Source organism: Ranitomeya imitator, chromosome 3 (genome assembly GCF_032444005.1).
Source record: "Ranitomeya imitator isolate aRanImi1 chromosome 3, aRanImi1.pri, whole genome shotgun sequence".
Classification (NCBI taxonomy): domain Eukaryota; kingdom Metazoa; phylum Chordata; class Amphibia; order Anura; family Dendrobatidae; genus Ranitomeya; species Ranitomeya imitator.
This window is the reverse complement of record NC_091284.1, coordinates 429845362-429868018: the sequence shown is the minus strand read 5'-3', so window position 1 is coordinate 429868018 and position 22657 is coordinate 429845362. Positions and strand designations below refer to the sequence as shown.

The window sequence follows — 22657 nt, the reverse complement described above, 5'->3', positions numbered from 1 at the left end:
CGGTAAATCCGCCATAAATCCGCAGCGGTTTAGCACTGCGGATTTATCAAATCCGCAGCGGAAAAATCCGCAGAGGACCAGAATACGTGTGCACATTCCTAACCCTAGCCCTAACCCTAGCCCTAACCCTACCCCTAGCCCTACCCCTAGCCCTACCCCTAGCCCTACCCCTAACCCTACCCCTAACCCTATTCTAACATTAGTGGAAAAAAAAAATTTTCTTTATTTTTTTATTGTCCCTACCTATGGGGGTGACAAAGGGGGGGGGGGGGTCATTTATTATTTTTTTTATTTTGATCACTGAGATATAATCTTTCTCAGTGATCAAAATGCACTTTGGAACGAATCTGCCGGCCGGCAGATTCGGCGGGCGCACTGCGCATGCGCCCGCCATTTTGGAAGATGGCGGCGCCCGGGAGAAGACGGACGGGACCACGGCTGGATCGGTAAGTATGATAGGGTGGGGGGGGACCACGGGGGGGGGGGGGGATCGGGGCACGGGGGGGGGGGGGAATCGGAGCGCGGGGGGGGGACCACGGGGGGGGGGGGGGGGGTCGGGGCACGGGGGGGGGAATCGGAGCGCGGGAGGGGTGGAACGGAGCGCGGGGGGCGTGGAACGGAGCACGGGGGGGCTGGAACGGAGCACGGGGGGGTGGAACGGAGCACGGGGGGGTGGATCGGAGTGCAGGGGGGGTGATTGGAGCACGGGGGGGTGATTGGAGCACGGGGGGAGCGGACAAGAGCACGGGGGGAGCGGAGCACTGGACGGAGGGGAGCCGGAGCAGTGTACCGGCCAGATCGGGGGGGGTGGGGGGGGCGATCGGAGGGGTGGGGTGGGGGCACACTAGTATTTCCAGCCATGGCCGATGATATTTCAGCATCGGCCATGGCTGGATTGTAATATTTCACCCGTTATAATGGGTGAAATATTACAAATCGCTCTGATTGGCAGTTTCACTTTCAACAGCCAATCAGAGCAATCGTAGCCACGAGGGGGTGAAGCCACCCCCCCCTGGGCTAAACTACCACTCCCCCTGTCCCTGCAGATCGGGTGAAATGGGAGTTAACCCTTTCACCCGGTCTGCAGGGACGCGATCTTTCCATGACGCCGCATAGGCGTCATGGGTCGGATTGGCACCGACTTTCATGACTCCTATTACTGGCGTCAAAGGTCGGGAAGGGGTTAAGAAATGTGGCCCACTCTTATACAGTATATGTTCTGTGGCACAAAATTAGAGACGGATGCCACACACAGCACTGGCAATGAGGCAGAATTGCCAATCTTAATCTCCAACTTTTTTTTTTTATTTCAGGGAGAATTTATCGCAGCTGACATCCGGCACTTTGTGCCAGGAGCGGTCAAGGACTGCCCCCGGCACATTAACCCACGGCACACCGCGATCAAACATGATCGCGATGTGCCGGCGGTGCAGGGAAGCATCGCACAGGGAGGGGGCTCCCTGCGGGCTTCCCTGAGACCCCCGCAGCAACGCGATGTGATCGCGTTGCTCCGGGGGTCTCCTACCTTCCTCCCTGCAGCAAGTCCCGGATCCAAGATGGCCGCGGATCCGGGTCCTACAGGGAGGGAGGTGGCTTACCAAGTGCCTGTTCAGAGCAGGCACTTGGTAACGCTGCAGCGCTCTGAGACAGATCGATGATCTGTCAGAGTGCCGTGCAAACTGGCAGATCACTGACCTGTATTGTCCTCCCCCCCCCCCCCCCCCCCCCCCCCCCCCCCCCGGGACAAAGTAAAAAAAAATTATTACAAGTGTGTGTAAAAAAAAAAAAAAAATCCTAAATAATGAAGAAAAAATTTTTTTTTTTCCAATACATTTCTTTAAATAAAAAAAAGTACACATTTAGTATCGCCGCGTCCATAACGACCCGACCTATAATACTGTCCCACTAGTTAACCCCTTCAGTAAACACCATAAGAAAAAAGAGACAAAAAACAACGCTTTATGATCATACCGCCGAACAAAAAGTGGAATAACACGCGATCAAAAAGACAGATATAAATAACCATGGTACCGCTGAAAGCGTCATCTTGTCACGCAAAACACGAGCCGCCATACAGCAACATCAGCAAAAAAAATCCTCAGAATAAAGCGATGCAAAAATAATTATTTTCTCTATAAAATAGTTTTTATCGTATAAAAGCGCCAAAACATAAAAAAAAATGATATAAATGAGGTATCGCTGTAATCGTACTGACCCGAAGAATAAAACTGCTTTATCAATTTTACCAAACGCGGAACGGTATAAACGCCTTCCCCAAAAGAAATTCATGAATAGCTGGTTTTTGGTAATTCTGCCTCACAAAAATCGGAATAAAAAGCGATCAAAAAATGTCACGTGCCCGAAAATGTTACCAATAAAAACGTCAACTCGTCCCGCAAAAAACAAGACCTCACGTGATTCTGTGGACTCAAATATGGAAAAATTATAGCTCTCAAAATGTGCTAACGCAAAAAATATTTTTTGCAATAAAAAGCGTCTTTCAGTGTGTGACGGCTGCCAATCACAAAAATCCGCTAAAAAACCCGCTATAAAAGTAAATCAAACCCCCCTTCATCACCTCCTTAGTTAGGAAAAAATTAAAAAAATGTATTTATTTCCATTTTCCCGTTAGGGTTAGGGCTAGGGCTAGGGTTAGGGCTAGGGTTAGGGCTAGGGTTAGGGCTAGGGTTAGGGCTAGGGTTAGGGCTAGGGTTAGGGCTAGGGTTAGGGCTAGGGTTAGGGCTAGGGTTAGGGCTAGGGTTAGGGCTAGGGTTAGGGCTAGGGTTAGGGCTATGGTTAGGGCTAGGGTTAAGGCTACAGTTAGGGTTAAGGCTACAGTTAGGGTTAAGGCTACAGTTGGGGTTAAGGCTACAGTTGGGGTTAAGGCTACAGTTGGGGTTAAGGCTACAGTTGGGGTTAAGGCTACAGTTGGGGTTAAGGCTACAGTTGGGGTTAAGGCTACAGTTGGGGTTAAGGCTACAGTTGGGGTTAAGGCTACAGTTGGGGTTAAGGCTACAGTTGGGGTTAAGGCTACAGTTGGGGTTAAGGCTACAGTTAGGGTTGGGGCTAAAGTTAGCGTTTGGATTACATTTGCGGTTGGGAATAGGGTTGGGATTAGGGTTAGGGGTGTGTCTGGGTTAGAGGTGTGGTTAGGGTTACCGTTGGAATTAGTTTTAGGGGTGTGTTTGGATTAGGGTTTCAGTTATAATTGGGGGGGTTTCCACTGTTTAGACACATCAGGGGCTCTCCAAACGCGACATGGCGTCCGATCTCAATTCCAGCCAATTCTGCGTTGAAAAAGTAAAACAGTGCTCCTTCCCTTCCGAGCTCTCCCGTGTGTCCAAACAGGATTTTACCTCAACATATGTGGTATCGGCGTACTCAGGACAAATTGGACAACAACTTTTGGGGTCCAATTTCTCCTGTTACCCTTGGGAAAATACAAAACTGGGGGCTAAAAAATAATTTTTGTGGGGAAAAAAAAAGATTATTTTCACGGCTCTGCATTAGAAACTGTAGTGAAACACTTGGGGGCTCAAAGTTCTCACAACACATCTAGATAAGTTCCTTGGGGGGTCTAGTTTCCAATATGGGGTCACTTGTGGGGGGGTTTCTACTGTTTAGGTACATTAGGGGCTCTGAAGACGCAATGTGACGCCTGCAGACCATTCCATCTAAGTCTGCATTCCAAATGGCGCTCCTTCCCTTCCGAGCCCTCCCATGCACCCAAACGGTGGTTCCCCCCCACATATAGGGCATCAGCGCACTCAGGACAAATTGCACAACACCTTTTGGGGTCCAATTTCTCCTGTTACCCTCGGGAAAATACAAAACTGGGGACTAAAAAATAATTTTTGTGGGAAAAAATTTTTATTTTTACGGCTCTGCATCATAAACTTCTGTGAAGCTCTTGGTGGGTCAAAGTGCTCACCACACATCTAGATAAGTTCCTTAGGGGGTCTACTTTCCAAAATGGTGTCACTTGTGGGGGGTTTCAATGTTTAGGCACATCAGGGGCTCTCCAAACGCAACATGGCGTCCCATCTCAATTCCAGTCAATTTTGCATTAAAAAGTCAAATGGCACTCCTTCGCTTCCAAGCTCTGTCATGCGCCTAAACAGTGGTTTACCTCCACTTATGGGGTATCGGCGTACTCAGGACAAATTGTACAACAAGGTTTGGGGTCCATTTTCTCCTGTAACCCTTGGTAAAATAAAACAAATTGGAGCTGAAGTAAACTTTTTGTGAAAAAAAGTTAAATGTTAATTTTTATTTAAACATTCCAAAAATTCCTGTGAAACACCTGAAGGGTTAATAAACTTCTTGAATGTGGTTTTGAGAACCTTGAGGGGTGCAGTTTTTAGAATGGTGTCACACTTGGGTATTTTCTATCATATAGACCCCTCAAAATGACTTCAAATGAGATGTGGTCCCTAAAATAAAATGGTGTTGTAAAAATGAGAAATTGCTGGTCAACTTTTAACCCTTGACTCCCTAACAAAAAAAAATTTTGGTTCCAAAATTGTGCTGATGTAAAGTAGACATGTGGGAAATGTTACTTATTAAGTATTTTGTGTGACATATCTCTGTGATTTAATTGCATAAAAATTCAAAGTTGGAAAATTGTGAAATTTTCAAAATTTTCGCCATATTTCCGTTTTTTTCACAAATAAACGCAGGTAATATCAAAGAAATTTTACCACTATCATGAAGTACAATATGTCACGAGAAAACAATGTCAGAATCACCGGGATCCGTTGAAGCGTTCCACAGTTATAACCTCATAAAGGGACAGTGGTCAGAATTGTAAAAATTGGCCCGGTCCATAACGTGCAAACCACCCTTGGGGGTAAAGGGGTTAAAAGAAATCTGGCCCAGTATTACACACTAGGTTTAATGTGGCACAAAATTAGAGACAGATGACACACACAGCACTGGCACTGAGGCACAATTGCCAATCTTAATCTCCCACTGTTTTTTATTTATTTATGGGAGAATTGGCAAAAAAATCAGGCCCACTGTCAGACTGTATGTTTTCTGTGCCAGTAAATGACACAGATGCCACACACAGGACTGCCACTGATGCAGATTTGCCAATTTTAATCTGCACCTTTTTTTTTTTTTTTTTTTTTTCTTCAGGGAGACTAGTAAATAAATCTGGGCCACTGTATTAAGGAACCTTCACACTAAACGATATCGCTAGCGATCCGTGACGTTGCAGCGTCCTGGCTAGCGATATCGTTCAGTTTGACACGCAGCAGCGATCAGAATCCTGCTGTGATGTCGTTGGTCGGGGCTAGAAGGCCAGAACTTTATTTCGTCGCTGGCTCTCCCGCTGACATCGCTGAATCGTCGTGTGTGACGCCGATTCAGCGATGTCCTCGCTGGTAACCAGGGTAAACATCGGGTTAGTAAGCGCAGGACCGCGCTTAGTAACCCGATATCTACCCTGGTTACCATCCTAAAAGTAAAAAAAACAAACGCTTCATACTTACCTGCCGCTGTCTGTCCCCGGCGCTGTGCTTTCCTGCACTCACTGTGAGCACAGCGGCCGGAAAGCAGAGCGGTGTACTAACAGACCGTCGCATGTGACTATCCTCCGATAACATTGACCGGCTTACTTTTCTGAAAATGAACCAGGCCTGGATCTCGCAGGAATTTGCCACTCCTCTTCCTGATTAAATAATTGGGTGTCTACAGTATCCAGGTCTCCGGTTGTGTTCATCTTTCTACCACCTGAACTGTAATTCCTGGGCTCCAACACCGCCAGTTGAGGCTCAGAAGTGCCATCTGCACAGTCAAAACATACAACCCAGTGTTATTGGGTTTCAGTAACGTCAGCTGATCCCCAGCTGTGTAGCCGGCAATGTGTCCTGCGACAGCCACGCTGACACAACTGAAATTAAAGGGAACCTGTCCCCCCCCCACCCCCCCCCCCCACCAGGCGTTTGTTACTGAAAGAGCCACCTTGTGCAGCAGTAATGCTGCACAAGGATAAGGTAGCTCTTTTAGTTTAGCTCCTTGCACACGCAGAACTTAACACTTATAAAATGTGTCCACTGATACCGTAAAACCGTCCCGGAGGTGGGACTATCCGTCGTAATGGTGTAGATAAACTTGGCACACACGTGGTCAAATGAAAGTGAGATTTAATTGAAAGAGAGTACATACAATATTGACGTTTCAGTCTCAGGTTAGTCCACTCTCAGGACGAGCGGTGGATGTCGTGCCAAGTGTAGCCTGCTATTTATAGCTGTACCAGCCACAAGCAGAGGGATTAATCTCCTATTAGAACGTCAATCTATGAAATACTCTAAGAGAGGTACATTGATGAAGGTCTAACCTGAGACCGAAACGTCAATATTGTATGTACTCTTTCAATTAAATCTCACTTTCATTTGGCCACGTGTGTGCCAAGTTTATCTACAACATAAGTACGGTTTGGGCACCTACTTGTGCACCACAATTTATAGTAGTGCCTACGGCTATCTTCCACGTATCCTTAGTAATGGGACGCAGCACAGCCGTCATTCCTACCCCCTTGGTGCCGTGCGCCGCCTCCTCACCGTTGTTTGAATCTGTCCCGGAGCCTGTGCTGTTATGTTATCCCTTGGCCATGCACGCTTAGCGCTGCCCATCTTCTGACGACATTTGGTGTCAGGCTGGCTGCGCCTGTGCGGCCGCGCTGGCCGAGATCCCGCCTCGCAGTGTCTTCTGATTTAGTCACACTGCGTGCCTGGGATCCATGGGCATGCGCAGTGCATATCTTCACCTCAGGCTCTCGCTCATCTCCCTTCTTCAGACTGTGCGCCGTCAGCTGATCCCTAATAGCATGCCACGGCCGTGACGCCGCACAGTCTGAAGAAGCCGGAAGGAGGGGAGTGAGAGGCGAGGATATGCACTGCGCATGCCCACGGATGCCCATGGATGGTGGTCATCGACACCATGCAAAAAAAAAAAAAAAAATGCCGTCTTTTCCAAGAGACGGCTTCACCTAGGGAATCCTTTCGTAGTTGTGTCGGTATCTTAGATGCCTTGTGCTCACATTCCCCTCCTTTTGTTTTGAGGGTCTCTGTACTGGATACTTTGCTGCCTGCACCCATACTGTGGATATGTAATTGGGGCGTGTGCTTCTTTGTCCAAATACCGTATACATGGTCCTACTCTGTGCACATGGCGGGGCTCTGCTGATCCGGTGGTGTGCCGGGTGTTGGACCGCCACTGATCTCATATACAATAGTACAAAATACGACGGCCCTCCGTTGAATACGTCATATAAAATATTGGCAGGTTGGACCCAATATCGGCTGGGGAGAAGAGGACGTTGGCCCCTATATCGGCTGGGGAAAAGAGGACGTTGGCTATGACTAGTCTGGGATAGACTGAAGTATTGTGTCCTTACTATTGCCATATGCTCATGTACCATTAACACTTTCAGTTGCATCTTCATGTGGCTTCTGTAGTGTTTTACCCTATAGTTTGGCGCGACGTCCACGTCTACAGCGCTCCCTTTGTCTTTGAGCCATGAGTACCAACCAGAGATTTGAGTAATCTATCCCTGGGATAAGCCATCAACCATTAAGTGTGTTCCCCCCTCTGCAGCCGTGCATGTCGAGGTTATCGGTGGTTCTGACACGCCGCACAGCTCCGAAAACGCCATATGGCTTTGTGCTATGGATTTTACTGGATTGGCTTTTGGAAGCCATGTCTCTCTCTTCCAGCACCTTTTGATCTACTAATAATGTGAAAAGCCTCTATTATTCAGATCTGTCATCAGTAAACAGAAGAAGGGCTTGAAGGTTTTTATTGGTACCATTTGGCGGTACATTACTTTTTTTTTTTTTTTTTTTCTTCCATTTTTTTGTAAGACCGAATGAGCAAATACTGTACACTTCCAGAATTGCTATATATTAGTTCTTTAAAGGGTAACCCTTTGTGAATCTGTTTCCCCCTTGTAAAATAATATCACCTATACTCCCCTCCGGTGTTGTCTCTGTTCCAGTGTCTCCCCCGAGGATCGCATAACATTGTTACGTGATCCCTGAGGCCGATCAGGCTTCAGTGTCACCTCCTTCAGACAAATGATATACATCCGTAGAAAGCAAGAGCTATGGCTGCCCTCTCATTTCCTCCAGATGTAGGCGATTCGTCCGAAGGAGGGAGCGTGAAGCCTGGTTGGCCTAAGGGATCGCGTGACAATGTTATGTGATCCCCGGGGGAGCCACTGGAACGGCGCCAGCACCGGAAGGGAGTATAGGTGGCGTTTTTTTTACAAGGGGGAAACATATTCAGAACACACACACTTCCTGAATCCCTTGTTGCATCCTTTGTGAGTGTTTTGTTTCTTTTTCCATTATAAGTATGAGCCGGATGACATTTGTTGACGCCACAATTTTCCCTAATGACTAATTTTGTAGTCTTAAAGACCTCAGTAGGCGACATGCGTACCTCATCAGCTGCCAATGGTCAGATTCAAAGTAGCTAGCATATTTCCTGGCAGATAATGGTACACAGCCATCATCTGCCTCTGCCAGAAGGGAGTGGAGCTGACAATAACATGACACCTTGATTTCTGCGATCTGATGTCTTATCCCAGAGAAATCCACATGATATGTAAATGAGCTGTCCAGATCTCTGGGCCGGACATAGATCTCCCTGAGGATCCGCCCCCAGAGATTATTATAAATGACGGGGCGTTACCAGTGTGAGACATGTAATGACTGACAGTCCGCTCTCCTGATCTACATGTCTCACACTGGTAATGCCCCCTTGTCGTAAAAAAAAAAAAAATCCCTGGAGGCAGATTCTCAGGGAGATCTATGTCTGGCCCAGAGAACAGCTCATTTACATATTAAGAAAAACCTGGATTTCTCTGGAATAAGACATTAGATTGCAGATATGAAGGTGTCAAGTTCTTCTGCTTCCTATGACCTACATTCCCATATAGACGGCTCAGGAGGGACGATCCTACTGACGGATTTATTTCTTAGCACATGTCTTAAAGGGAATTGATTTTATTTTTCAGTTAAAGTGGAGCCTGATTCTCCAGTGGAGACAAACAGTGACAGTGATGAGAGCCTTGCGGAGACCACCTCCTCTTTCCAGGATAAAACATACAGGTAAAACCAAACTGATTTCAATCTCTTTACTTTGCTTTAAGACTTAAATATCAAAAGTGAAGAAAAATCGAGACCGCACTGAAGGGGTCCAATTGGAAAATGTTGCATCTAATACAGGGCGATATTTCACTTATGATTGTTACATCCAGTAAGTGGCGCCAGTGATGTAGTCATTTTCCTTCTGGAGATGCAATTTGCGTATTTAATTTCCTAAAGAAGCATTCCATGGCCTATAAGTCTCCTTACTCCGTGGCCTATAAGTCTCCTTACTCCGGCTGACCACATTACAACTCTGAAAGAAGGAAGTGAATGAACCACCACCAGAGAGTATAATCCTTTTTAAAAAAAAGAAATAATTTTATTAAAGAAACCTCTTTAAGGCTTCTTTTACACTTACCGTGCTTTGTGCAGGCCGTATTACTGCCGAAATAACGGACCACAAAAAACTTGCGGATCGATGTTTTTCGGGTTTCCAATACTATGGCAAAAGTATTGGAAAAAAAAAACAGCGTTCCACAAAACTGGAAGTCACGGTGCACTGCAAAAACAAGTTGTTTTTGCGGCCCCATTGATTTTCAATGGGGGCCATGTCCGTAAGCCATGAAAAATATTGAGCAGTCTCGATACTTTTTCACGGTTGTAAATATGGCCCTCACGGCCATATGGCTCTCCGTGGAATTATTGCGGCCCGTTTTTGCGGCCCCATAGAAATCTATTGTGGTCGCGAAACCACGGTAAGTGTAAAAGAAGCCTAAAATAGACAAAGGGAATCGGAAAACTACTGGACACCAAACAAGCAGGGGCAGAATGTTACCAATATAATGCAAAATTCAAAAATATTCAATGAGCAAGTAAGTCAAAATATTGAAGTGTAGCCCAAAGTAAATAGATTGCAGCAATTTAAGAAAATAGTAATAAATATAGATATGGTGACAAAAAATGAATGTCTACCACATAATGTTAGCTCAAGCTGCCAAAATACACAGAGCCACTAAATGTAAATGGGTATATAAATTAACAAGTATATGTGTCATTGACCGTGCAGAAAGCATACTGTTGGCAGCAACAAACCTAATCAGAAAAAGCATAGAATAAGAGTGAAGTTCCTGAATTGAGCATAGTAGCACAGTGTCCCCGCCACCCCAACGCACGTTTCATTTGAACTTCTTCAGGAGCGTCTGTTATAGCCGTCCTCGCTATATTGACTTACACCCATGTTCAGTGGGTTAGCAATTTGCACTTTTCTTCCTTGCTGCTGCACGGTGACACATATACTTGTTAATTTATATACTTATTTACTTTTAGTGGCTCTGTGTATTTTGGCAGCTTGATCTAACATTATGTGGTAGACCTTTTTTGTCACTATCGATATTTATTACTATTTTCTCAAATTGCTGTTTGCACTTTTTTGAATTCTGCTACCAATATGTTTACTTTGGGCTACATTTTATTATTTTGACTTACTTGTTCATTAAATATTTCTCAATTTTGCATTATATTGGTAACATTCTGCCCCTGCTTGTTTGGTGTCCAGTAGTTTTCCGATTCCCATTGTCTATTTTTGGAGATAAGTATTTAATAAAATTCATTTTTTTGAAAAAGGATTATACTCTCTGGTGGTTAATTCCCTCCCTCCTTTCAGTGTTGTAATATACTCATGAGTTGTTTTTTTTTGTCCTTGATATGTGACTTGGGGCTTACCTGCTTTATTCCAGCTGAGCACTGTCCACAAGGAGATGCTTTGATGTGCTTTCACATTGCATATAGTTACACATTCATGGATCCCGTTGAGGGCTTGTCTCTGAACCCCCTCTGCAAAACAGGATTCGAGGCCATAGACTATAATGATGTCAGCAGAGTGTGCGCAAAATGTGGTAATGTATGCTGTGTGTGTGTTTGTAGCATAGCTGTGTGTGTGTATGTAGCATAGCTGTGTGTGTATGTATATATGTATGTAAAGTATGTAGCATAGCTGTGTGTGTATGTAGCATAGCTGTGTGTATGTATATATTTATGTACTGTATGTAGCATAGCTTTGTGTGTATGTATATATATGTACTGTATGTAGCATAGCTGTGTGTGTAGCATAACTGTGTGTGTATGTATATATTTATGTACTGTATGTAGCATAGCTGTGTGTTTGTAGCATAGTTGTGTGTGTATGTAGCATAGCTGTGTGTATGTAGCATAGCTGTGTGTATGTAGCATAGCTGTGTGTATGTAGCATAGCTGTGTGTATGTAGCATAGCTGTGTGTATGTAGCATAGCTGTGTATGTATATATGTATGTGAATAGCTGTGTATGTATATATGTATGTACTGTATGTAGCATAGCTGTGTGTATGTATATATGTATGTAGCATAGTTGTGTGTGTGTGTATGTATATATGTATGTACTGTATGTAGCATAGCTGTGTGTATGTATATATGTATGTAGCATAGCTGTGTGTGTGTGTGTATGTATATATGTATGTACTGTATGTAGCATAGCGGTGTGCATGTTCTTTATTTCGATGATGTGGCTGGGCTGAGGTTGTTGTGGCTACCTGTTCCGTTACTTACTATAAGTGTGAATATAAGACAATACAAGTGCTTGAAAGTCTACTCTATGTAAGACAAAAATGATTTACCACGGAGTTCTGGTTCTCATCTTTTTTTCTTATTTTGGATGACATTTGTATTTAGTGATGTTGGGGTTGAAATGAGCACGAACAGCTTAACAAATCATCGAAGTAGTGATTGTCCCCACTCGCATACCTTAGTAACTGATATCAAAATAAGGACAAGGAAATTATTTTGGTGATCTTCATTTGGGCGCTTATAATTTATTTATTTATTTTAAATTTCTGCACTCCTCGATATTGAGATTGCAACGCCAAAAATGGAAGTCGTGGAGACACCGGGTCAGCCCGAAAACGCAAGGACCAGGGCTCAACACCCGCTCTCCTTTTACCGTGGGCGTAACGTTACTCAGACAACACAGGATGAGGGTAAAACAGTGTGGTAATACTTTATTGAACCACAAAACAGTCAAATAACACACAGAACAGTCCCAGCAAAATACCTAAGATGGTGCAAATTACAAAGTCTCACCCTTCTGCTGACTGTCTGGGATTAAAATCAGCTGTGATTTACGATCTTTTAGGGCCGACTACCCCACCTGTGGCACGCACAGAGAGAAGGTAATAACAAGCTTAGGAAGTTGACAGGGCTGGCTCCAGGTTTTCGTGGACCCCAGGAGAAAGAGTCTCAGTGGGCCCCTTTAACACATACCACAATCCATGATGCGCAGATACAGCAGAGAAATATAGGTGTAGTACAATGCCAAAGATTTCACTTGTTACATTACATGAATGTTGTCAATAGCTCAGAAAAAGGGCAGTTTATTCCTCCATACAGTATTATGGACACCACATAGTGCTCTATGCAGAATAAAATGCCCCTTATATTGCTCCATACAGTATAATGGACACCACATAGTGCTCTATGCAGAATGTGCCCCTTATATTGCTCCATACGGTATAATGGACCCCATATAATGCTCCTTACAGAAAAATGGACCTCACATAATTCTCCATACATTATAATGAACCCTATATATTTCTCCATACAGTAGAACGGGCCCCATATACTGCTCCATATGTAATGGACCCCATAAGATGCTCCATATGTAATGGGCCCCATAAGATGCTCCATATGTAATGGGCCCCATATATTGCTCCATATGTAATGGGCCCCATAAGATGCTCCATATGTAATGGGCCCCATATATTGCTCCATATGTGGTTTTGTAAAGTGTCTGGCTCTTTGGATCACTGGATTTCTTGGATAACATGTTACAGAGGCATTTCTCCTTCGCCTCATTGGGGGACACAGACCGTGGGTGTATGCTGCTGCCACTAGGAGGCTGACACTAAAGGTACCTTCACACTAAACGATATCGCTAGCGATCCGTGATGTTGCAGCGTCCTGGCTAGCGATATCGTTCAGTTTGACACGCAGCAGCGATCAGAATCCTGCTGTGATGTCGTTGGTCGGGGCTAGAAGGCCAGAACTTTATTTAATCGCTGGCTCTCCCGCTGACATCGCTGAATCGGCGTGTGTGAAACCGATCCAGCGATGTCTTCGCTGGTAACCAGGGTAAGCATCGGGTTACTAAGCGCAGGGCTGCGCTTAGTAACCCGATGTTTACCCTGGTTACCATCCTAAAAGTAAAAAAACAAACGCTTCATACTTACCTTCCGCTGTCTGTCCTCCGGCACTGTGCTTTCCTGCACTCACTGTGAGCACAGCGGCCGGAAAGCAGAGCAGTGACGTCACCGCTCTGCTTTCCGGCCGCTGTGCTCACAGCCAGTACAGAGAAGCACAGTGCCGGGGACAGACAGCGGTAGGTAAGTATGAAGCGTTTGTTTTTTTTACTTTTAGGATGGTAACCAGGGTAAACATCGGGTTACTAAGCGCAGCCCTGCGCTTAGTAACCCGATGTTTACCCTGGTTACCAGCGAAGACATCGCTGGATCGGTGGCCCTGCGCTTTGTAACCCGATGTTTACCCTGGTTACCGGCATCGTTGGTCACTGGAGAGCTGTCTGTGTGACAGCTCTCCAGCGACCAAACAGCGACGCTGCAGCGATCCGGATCGTTGTCTGGATCGCTGCAGCGTCGTTTAGTGTGAAGGTACCGATACAAAGAAAGTTCGCTCCTCCCCTGCAGTATATACCCCCCTGCTGGCTCTCAGCTAACCAGTTCTTGCTTAGTGTCTGTAGGAGGCACATGGGTCTGTTTCAGACCCCAACGTTTTTATTTTATTGTTTACTTTTCTGTAAATTTTTATTTTTTAATTAACGGAGTGAAGGGGGCGACGGTTCCTTTCAAGGTTCCGATCTCCCCCGAACCATCAACAGGCGAGCACGGCGAGTATACCTCCCCGTACCCTCTCCTGCGACGTGGGAAGCCATGCCTGAGCTCACTTCAGGGGCGACAGTTCCTTTCATGGTTCCGATCTCCCACCAGCAGCAGGCGACCACATGGAGTGTCGCCTCCATGTATCCTCCTGGAGCCAGGCCTAATGCCGGACAACTGGCCCTGTCCACCCGGACTGAGCTCCGTGGCTGTACAGAGGCCCCTCTCTATGGCGTCCGAGCAGCCCCCACTGTCCCACCACTGTGAAAGCGGATGGCACAAGGAGGCGGACAGTTCCTCTCCACCTCCCTAACAAACGGATGATGGATTGAGGTTTATCCCTGCATCGTCCACGCTGCACAGAACAGCGCTGAAACCACATCCGCAGCGGCTCCATGCCGGGACGCGCACCAATGGTGAGTGGATCCATCTTCAGTGGGATATTCACATGCTGACAGGCAGCCTCAGCCACTTCCCTGTGGCCCACCTCTCTGAGGTAACGCTCTGGATGGCTGCAAAAATGTAGTCCCCGGCTTCGGCCGATTTGTAGGCCGCATCCTGGAAGTCTTGCCTGGAACGACCCACTGGTGACTTCCGCCGGCTACAGAAATTTAGGCCCCGGCTTAGGGCTATTCAACGTCGTATCTGTGGCTCCGCCCCCCGAATTGGCGCTTCTCGCTCTCTGCGAGATTTTATCAACTCTGCAGCTCCCGGTGGCCATCTTGGTCCACCCGGCCAGCTCACACTGGGGTGACAGTTTTTTTGCATTAAAGGGGCACATCGTCTCTACATCAGTACCCGGGTAAGGAAGTACCTGGCCTTAAAGGTGCACGACCAGTATTCCCTGGTCTTAAAGGCCCATGACCAGTATTCCCTGGTCTTAAAGGCATATGGCCAGTATTCCCAGTCTTAAAGGCGTATGACAAGTATTCTTTGATCTTTTAAAGCGCATGACCAGTATTCTCTGGTCTTAAAGGTGCATGACCAGTATTCTCTGGTCTTAAAGGTGCATGACCAGTATTCTCTGGTCTTAAAGGTGCATGACCAGTATTCTCTGGTCTTAAAAGCACATGACCAGTATTTCCTGGTCTTAAAGGCATATGGCCAGTATTCCCAGTCTTAAAGGCGTATGACAAGTATGCCTTGATCTTTTAAAGCGCATGACCAGTATTCTCTGGTCTTAAAGGTGCACGACCAGTATTCTCTGGTCTTAAAGGTGCACGACCAGTATTCTCTGGTCTTAAAGGTGCATGACCAGTATTCTCTGGTCTTAAAGGTGCATGACCAGTATTCTCTGGTCTTAAAGGTGCATGACCAGTATTCTCTGGTCTTAAAGGTGCATGACCAGTATTCTCTGGTCTTAAAGGTGCATGACCAGTATTCCCTGGTCTTAAAGGTGCATGACAAGTATTCCCTGGTCTTGAAGGCGCATGACCAGTATTCCCTGGTCTTAAAGGTGCTTGATCAATCCGAGGAGCCCTCCGCCGCCGACCCCAGCTTTATCCTCTAGTTCCCCTCAGTGGACTTCTTCACTGACCAAACCATGGTTCTCTGACCAAGAGATTGAATCCCTCTGTGTACCCTCTGTGTTTGGAGTGCTCGCAGGACCAATATACATGGTCCCTATCCTACATGGGAGCCGTCGGCTAGCAGGGGCCGCAAGTATTCTAGAAACCTGCAGGCTTCTTGAAACATACAGGCATCTAGAAAACGGAAGTTTTTCGTTTCCTGCTCCCTCACCAATGATTTGATGACAACAAGGCTCTGAATATGGATTGGATATTGCCTGAGCTTGCCAGAGCTTCAGAGACTAAACTCCCTCGAGAGCATTTGCCATTCAATTCGGATAAGTGATTCACTGGACAGAAGCCTCTACGTGGGATGCCATGCCTGGCCTGTTTTTTAAGGGCGACAGGTCCTTTAAAGGGCACCGATCTCCCCACACCATCAACAGACAAGCACACGGAGTGTCGCCTCCATGTTTCCTCTTCTGCATCCAGGCCTAACGCCAGACAACCTGTCCTGTCCACCCGGAGACCTGAACTCTGTGGACATATAGAGGCACCCTTTTTGGCGTACGAGCTCCCCCCTCTGCATCACCACTATTTAGCGGATGATGCAAGAAGGCGGACAATTCCTCTCCACTTCCCTGTTAAGAGGTTGATGGATCGAGGGTTCCTAATTTTTATCTCTGCACCGTGAAAAGAGGAGATGGCAAGAGACTATGACCTGCTGGATGCAGCCGCACATTCTGCCATGGGGCAGATTAACCGGGTAGAATCTCCTGTGGTATACCTACCAGTATCCCTACCCGATGGGTCATCAATTAAAAATACCACGGACTGTCAGATAGCAAATCTGATTCGTTCCGTCTTGCGGCTTCGGGTCCAGCGCTCTATCCTCCCTAGCGGCCGCATGGATTGCTAGAGCAATGGTCTCCTGGCTGGAGACCTTAACTACCTTGATTCACACCAGCAACAACTGGCCAATCAAATCCTTTGAGCGGGAGACTGACAAAGGATTGTATAAGGATTGTCCAGCACAGTCTAGATCTTAGGGATCTTGGTTCCAAACAGGGGAACGAAAAGTAAGATCGACCCTGGACCTCAAACTTCTAACAACCTTTGACATGGTCCTCCTTTTTTGGATGGAGTTCCTCCGCTCAGCCATTAGTTCAACAGAAAAAGGTGCAGTTTCCGGCATCCATCGACATTCGGGTTGCTTGCCCTCTGCAAAAATTCCTTCGCCTTTCCATTCGTCAACAGCATTTTCAAGTCACAACCTTGTCCTTTGGCCTTGCTTCCGCACCCAGAGTGTTCGCACGGGTCATGGCGGATGTCATGTTTCTCTTGCACTCTAGAGGCATGCTCGTCCTGCCCTGTTTGGTCTGTCTAGCCGCCCTTCCAGGACTACGCTGAGTCGTCTATATCTCTTGCGATACCTTCTCTCCTGGGCTGGCAGCTACACTTAGACAAGTTCTCCTCATTTCCAGCCCAGCAGATATCCATTTTGAGGATGATCCTGCACACTTCTAGAAGGATGGTAATTCTTCCTCGAGACAAGGTCATGGCCCTTCAACAGGGAAATCGCGCAAGGAGAGTTCTGAGTACTTGATTACTCACCCCCTCATTTCCTTCGATTTGCTAAGAGAGTTCTGAGGAAAAATGGTGATGACAATGGAAGCGGTTTCCTTCGCTCCGCTCGTTTTCAGCAAGTCAAACAGACTTTCAGACAATAGTCTCTGAGCTCCTTCTTCATCCAGGGCCTTTCTCCCGGTTCAATGGTTTAGTAACTACCAATGCCAGTCTTCTTCTCCCCATCATTGTTCTGGAGATCTGAACGGTAGTCTTACAGCAGGTCCACTGCCTTCTGGCGGGTCACCCTATTCGGATTCAATTGGATAATGCCACGGCGGTGCCTTACGTCAGTCATCTAGCAGGTACCCACGGTCAGGCGCCATGACCGAGGTACCTCACTTTCTCTGATGGGCCGAAGTCCTATTATTCGGTGATCTCGGCAGTATATATCCCAGAAGTAGAACTCTGAACGGCAAACAAATTCAGCCGTCAGGGTTCCGCCTCAAGTCAGTGGGAACTTCACCCCGAAGTCTTCCATCAGATCTGTCCTTACTGGAGCTCTCCAGTTGTAGGTGGGATGATATCCAGACTGAAGGCCAATGTACTCGAGTTCGTGGTTCGGCCTCGAGATCCAAGAGCCATCGCTCTCCATGCTCTGGTTCTGCCGTGGTACCATTTTCCATAACTCCCCTTCCACTTCTTCCGAAAGCCTTTCGGAAGCTGAAAGGGGCCCCAGTGATCCTCAGAGATCCGCACTGACCACGTCCGTTTTTTTTGTTTGTTTGCGGAGCTAGTATCTTCTCGCCTTATCGCAGCACAACTGCACGTAGGGACTTTCTCACAGGGAGTTTTCACACGTAGTTCTTCCCTATCGCACACCGTTACATCATTGGGACCTTATTATTCCTAGGAGCCTTACAGTAGGCTCCTTTTTCATCCGGGCAGACTTTACTATCAGGGAAAGTCGCCCTGTTCTCCTCTGCGATATTCTCACTCTGACGAGTCTTCGGAGCTAGCTTCTCTGCTCTTTCAGGCTTTTTTCCCTTATTACCTTCGAGGCAAGGTTGTCCTCAGGCCATCTCCATCCCTTGTTACCAAGATGGTACTGTATTACCACTGTTATGAGGGCATAGTTCTTCCCTCATCTCTTTTGGCTCCAGTCCACAAAATGGAATAAGATCCCCCATATTCTGGACGAAGTGAGTGCTCTGAGTAGGTACGTCTTGAGGACGGCATCCTTCTGAAGGTTGGACGCTTTATTTGGGCTTCCTGACGGTAGAGGAAGGCTTCCTGACATTTTCAGGAAGGGTTTAGCCGTTTCATCGACCATGATAACATGGTGAATTCTTTTCACCATCCAGGAGGCTGACATCTAGCACGGAAGGACTATCTCCCTGTCTATCAAGGGTTCTAGGCACCAGGCGTCGGCAAGGCACGCCTGCAAGCTTGCGGATTCGTCCAATCCGCATGCATTCTTGAAGCACTATAATTCCCACACTTCCACAGATGTGAGTCTGGGCAGGTGGACTCTGCAGGCCGCGGTGGCGCACTTGTAAGTAGTGGTTACACAGGGCCTGATCTATTGTTGTCCCCACTCAGGGACTGCTTTGGGACGTCCCACGGTCTGTGTCCCCCAATGAGGTGAAGGAGAAATAGGGATTTTTGTGTACTCACCCTAAAATCCTTTTCTCCAAGCCATTCATTGGGGGACACAGCTCCCACCCTGTTATTAGCTTATGCTTGTTTTTTATAATGAGACATGCTATACGCTCATATATTGTTATTGATCTCCTACTGCTTTTGCACCGAACTGGTTAGCTGAGAGCCAGCAGGAGGGTGTATACTGCAGGGGAGGAGCTAACTTTTTTTTGTATCACTTAGTGTCAGCCTCCTATTGGCAGCAGCATACACCCACGGTCTGTGTCCCCCCAATGAATGGCTCGGAGAAAAGGATTTTACGGTGAGTACACACAAATCCCTATATCCCCTTTTTATAGTTCACAACTGTTGTCCTTCAAGCTATCTTCCAGATTTCAAGGGGAAGGGATGATGTTAACACGCATTGTTTATTTATAGTTTACCCTTCAATGTTTGCAAGTCAACAAACTGGCCTGGACAGTGTGTAATCAACATATTGGCAAATAGCTATTGTTCAATTACCCTGCGTCTCTGTCTTCCAAGATAACAACACAATATGTTAAAACAAATGTCAACTTAAGTCAATATTACAGGCTTATACTAACAAAAGTAAAATGTAAAAGTCAACATATAGATAAGTCTATGCCTCCTGACTTACTGAGAAAAGACATCTGGATAATTAAGATTAAATGCCGTGACGTCAGTCATGGAATGATGGAAAGACGTGTGAGTGATCAAATCACTAGATGGAAACAACATTTTCAAAACCTCTCGATGTATTCGATATCTAGTATGAGCTTCACATGCAGAAATCCCTGCACTTACAGCCATGTCTATCAGGGAAATTATTAATGGTTGTCCAAAGAAGGTTCTGCCTCTGAATGCACTTGGTCAAATCATCAAAACCCTCCGCTGGCAGCTCCTGTGTAATCACTGACGTTTTCGATGGAAGACAAGTCTGGAGATGCTGTAGCCATGGAGACGTTTCCATTTTCTCATCATTTGCAGATCAGTAACCTGTCAGTCCAACCAGTGATTTCAGTAATTCCACAACTTTTCTTTCTTTATGTTGCAATTTAAATGTTGGAGATATTAATGATTTTAAAACTTCTGCTTTTCCTCCAGTGCCCGCCTCGTTCGAATGCAGCCCAGCGGAGCAGGGTTTCCAGATGCAAGGAAAAGGAGAGTTCATCAATGTGATTTTGAAGGCTGCGATAAAGTATATACCAAGAGCTCACACCTACAAGCCCACAGGAGGATACACACAGGTGCCTTTCTGGATAGTAATGGATTCGTGGAAGGTTTTATGTCCAACGCTTAGATTAATGCATGATGGCTTTAGCATGGAGCATGTCTAACCTTTTGTATTTCTTGTCTTAGGAGAAAAACCCTACAAATGCAAATGGAAGGGTTGTACGTGGAAATTTGCCAGATCAGACGAGTTGACGCGACATTTCCGTAAACATACAGGCATTAAACCTTTCATTTGTTCGAAATGTGACCGAACCTTCTCTCGTTCCGACCATCTGGCCCTCCACCGCAGGAGGCATATCATGTGACAGTATTTCATGGACCTATTGTGGGATGGGGGTGGGAACGGCTGAAAGAAACTTTTGATATTTCATAGACTTCAAAATCGTTGCCTAATCTTCTTTCAGCTCCAATATCTTTTCACCGCCTCGTTTGACATTTAATGTCAATATTCATTTAGTTGTTTTTCGCTCTAGTCGTCTCCTCTTATTGGTATGGTGCGAGTCCTGTAGTGTATACTCACCTTCTGCCACAGAAAGCACAGTCCCGGAGAGACCTTTTCTGCTCCACCAGCATCTTGCGTTTCCCCCTTCTTCTCCAAGGATCTTCTCGAAATCCATTTCCCGCCACCTCGACTTGGGACATTATGAAGTGATACAAACTCTAAATCTGAAGTAATGTGATTGAAGCGCTGTCTGTCCTGACAAGTGAAGCTGGAAGAGGCATACATCCACGTGAGAAATGGCAAAAGAAAAACTAAAAAAAAAATCTATTTTCCTTTCCACCATTTGGAACAAGCTGCAATATCTGGGTATCGGGAATACTATATCGATCGTGCCACTGTATAGGGTCATTCTAAACACAATTGACTTTATTCCCTTATTTAACAACTTCTCTGTAATTATGATTTTTCTATATTTTTCTTTTCTGTAGACATTTTGTATTTACTTGACTTGCAGACTGCAGAATGTGTGCATGTCTCTCCAAAAATGAGTTTGTGCATAGATATACTTGTTTGGGTGGACAAAAACTGCAGTACATCTGAAGGTAAAAAGCGGGATATATTCCTGTTACAATTTTAGGAGAATTTTTTCCCTGTATTTTTTTTCACCTTTTTATATGCCATGTATGTATTTATACATGCGATGTTATTTGTGCAGAAACACAAACATTTGCACATCGAGTGTAAAGGGAACCTGTCATTAGATTCATGCTGCCCGAACCACAGGCTGCGGGAATCTGAGCGTGGCTGCGCACATGGAAATGTGGCTGCGTATCAGAGGACAACACCGATTGGAAAGCGCTCCTGGGGCTTTAGAGAGAGCCTGGACTAGTCAGATGAGATCTATTGGCTTTCCCAACCAGAGCCAGGCAAGGAGAAGCCGGGCGAGGACCTCACCGGACTTGTCGGGTCTCAACATGCAGGACCCTATATGCTCGCTTTCATTTGTCCGATGCGGCCCTTGGCTAAGGCAGCATGAATCTAATGACGGGTTCTCTTTAATCACAGCTACAGATCTGAATTATAATAACGACCTTTTTTATTGTTGTCACTTTATGGTACAATGGGAATGTGTCATCAGAAAATGACCGCTTGTGTAACGCCGCTGATTTGGACTCGAGGACGCCGGCCCCGTTTTGTTTATATGTGGGTTATCTTGCGTGGCAATAACTCTGAAATATTTTTACCTACTAAGTTGATTCTAAGATTTGTTTTATCATGACGCGCACTTTACGGTAATACATTTTATGGCGATATCTTTTGAGCATATTCCAAAAAAAAAGGACATTTTCAAACTATATGGAAAATTTGCAATTTTCAAACTGTTACTGTTTCGCATCAGCCAACAGTTAACATTTACCATATACTGTGCCTTGAAAAAGTATTCGTGCCCCGTGACATCTTCTGCGTTTTTTTCACGTTTAGTACTTGAGCTATTTTTTTTTTTTATAACCTAACTCTGCTTTACTCTTCTCGACAACGTTATCCCTGACCTGTCTGGTGGGCTCGACGGCGACACACAAACCTCTGAGCCCTTCATAGAACATCTGTAGTTATACTGATAAAAAATCACTCACCGATGGACTCCATTTACTAATGATGTGACTTCTATAGGTGATTGGTCGCTCCGGATTTTGTTTAGGGGTATTAGAGTAAAGGGGCTGAATACAAATGCACTCCTCAATTTTCAGATTCATATTTTTCAAATAATTAGAAAACCTTGTATTATTTCATTACCTCTCACAATTACTTACCATTTTGTGATAGTATCACATAAATGTATTTGATTTGGATTTTCAGTTTGTGGGTGTTATGTGAACAAATAGGGAAAACTTTACGGGGTATGATTACTTTTTAAAAGCACTATATCTACTTTGTGTTAGATTTTTTTTTATATAGAAGTTTATTTTTTGGGATCGATATATTGCTTAAAAATTTGGCAACAATTTTTCACATTTTCTACAAACTTTCAGTGACCTAATTTTTAGGGACTGATTCAGTTCCCCAATGGCTTTTTGTGAATTACCGTATATGTAACCATCCCCCCTATCAACCAACTTTTCAGATTCTCTCGTTCTAACCATTTTCTTCCGAAACTCGTTTTCACCTTACTGAGCATGCCATTTTTTTCCAACTCTGACGTGTCATTTTGCATGGTATTAACTTTTAA

The 22657-nt window shown here is 45.6% G+C and overlaps 1 protein-coding gene across 1 annotated transcript in view; it reads left to right on the top strand.

The window, feature by feature from the left end:
* Positions 1 to 20731, top strand: part of LOC138670176 (Krueppel-like factor 12) — a 43208-nt gene extending 22477 nt beyond the window's left edge. The window contains exons 2-4 of the mRNA XM_069757273.1: positions 9026 to 9119; positions 19860 to 20002; positions 20115 to 20731. Coding sequence (XP_069613374.1) covers positions 9026 to 9119; positions 19860 to 20002; positions 20115 to 20293 — 416 coding nt within the window. The 3' untranslated portion in view covers positions 20294 to 20731. The remainder of the gene's footprint in view (positions 1 to 9025; positions 9120 to 19859; positions 20003 to 20114) is intronic.
* The last annotated feature ends 1926 nt before the right edge of the window (positions 20732 to 22657 follow it).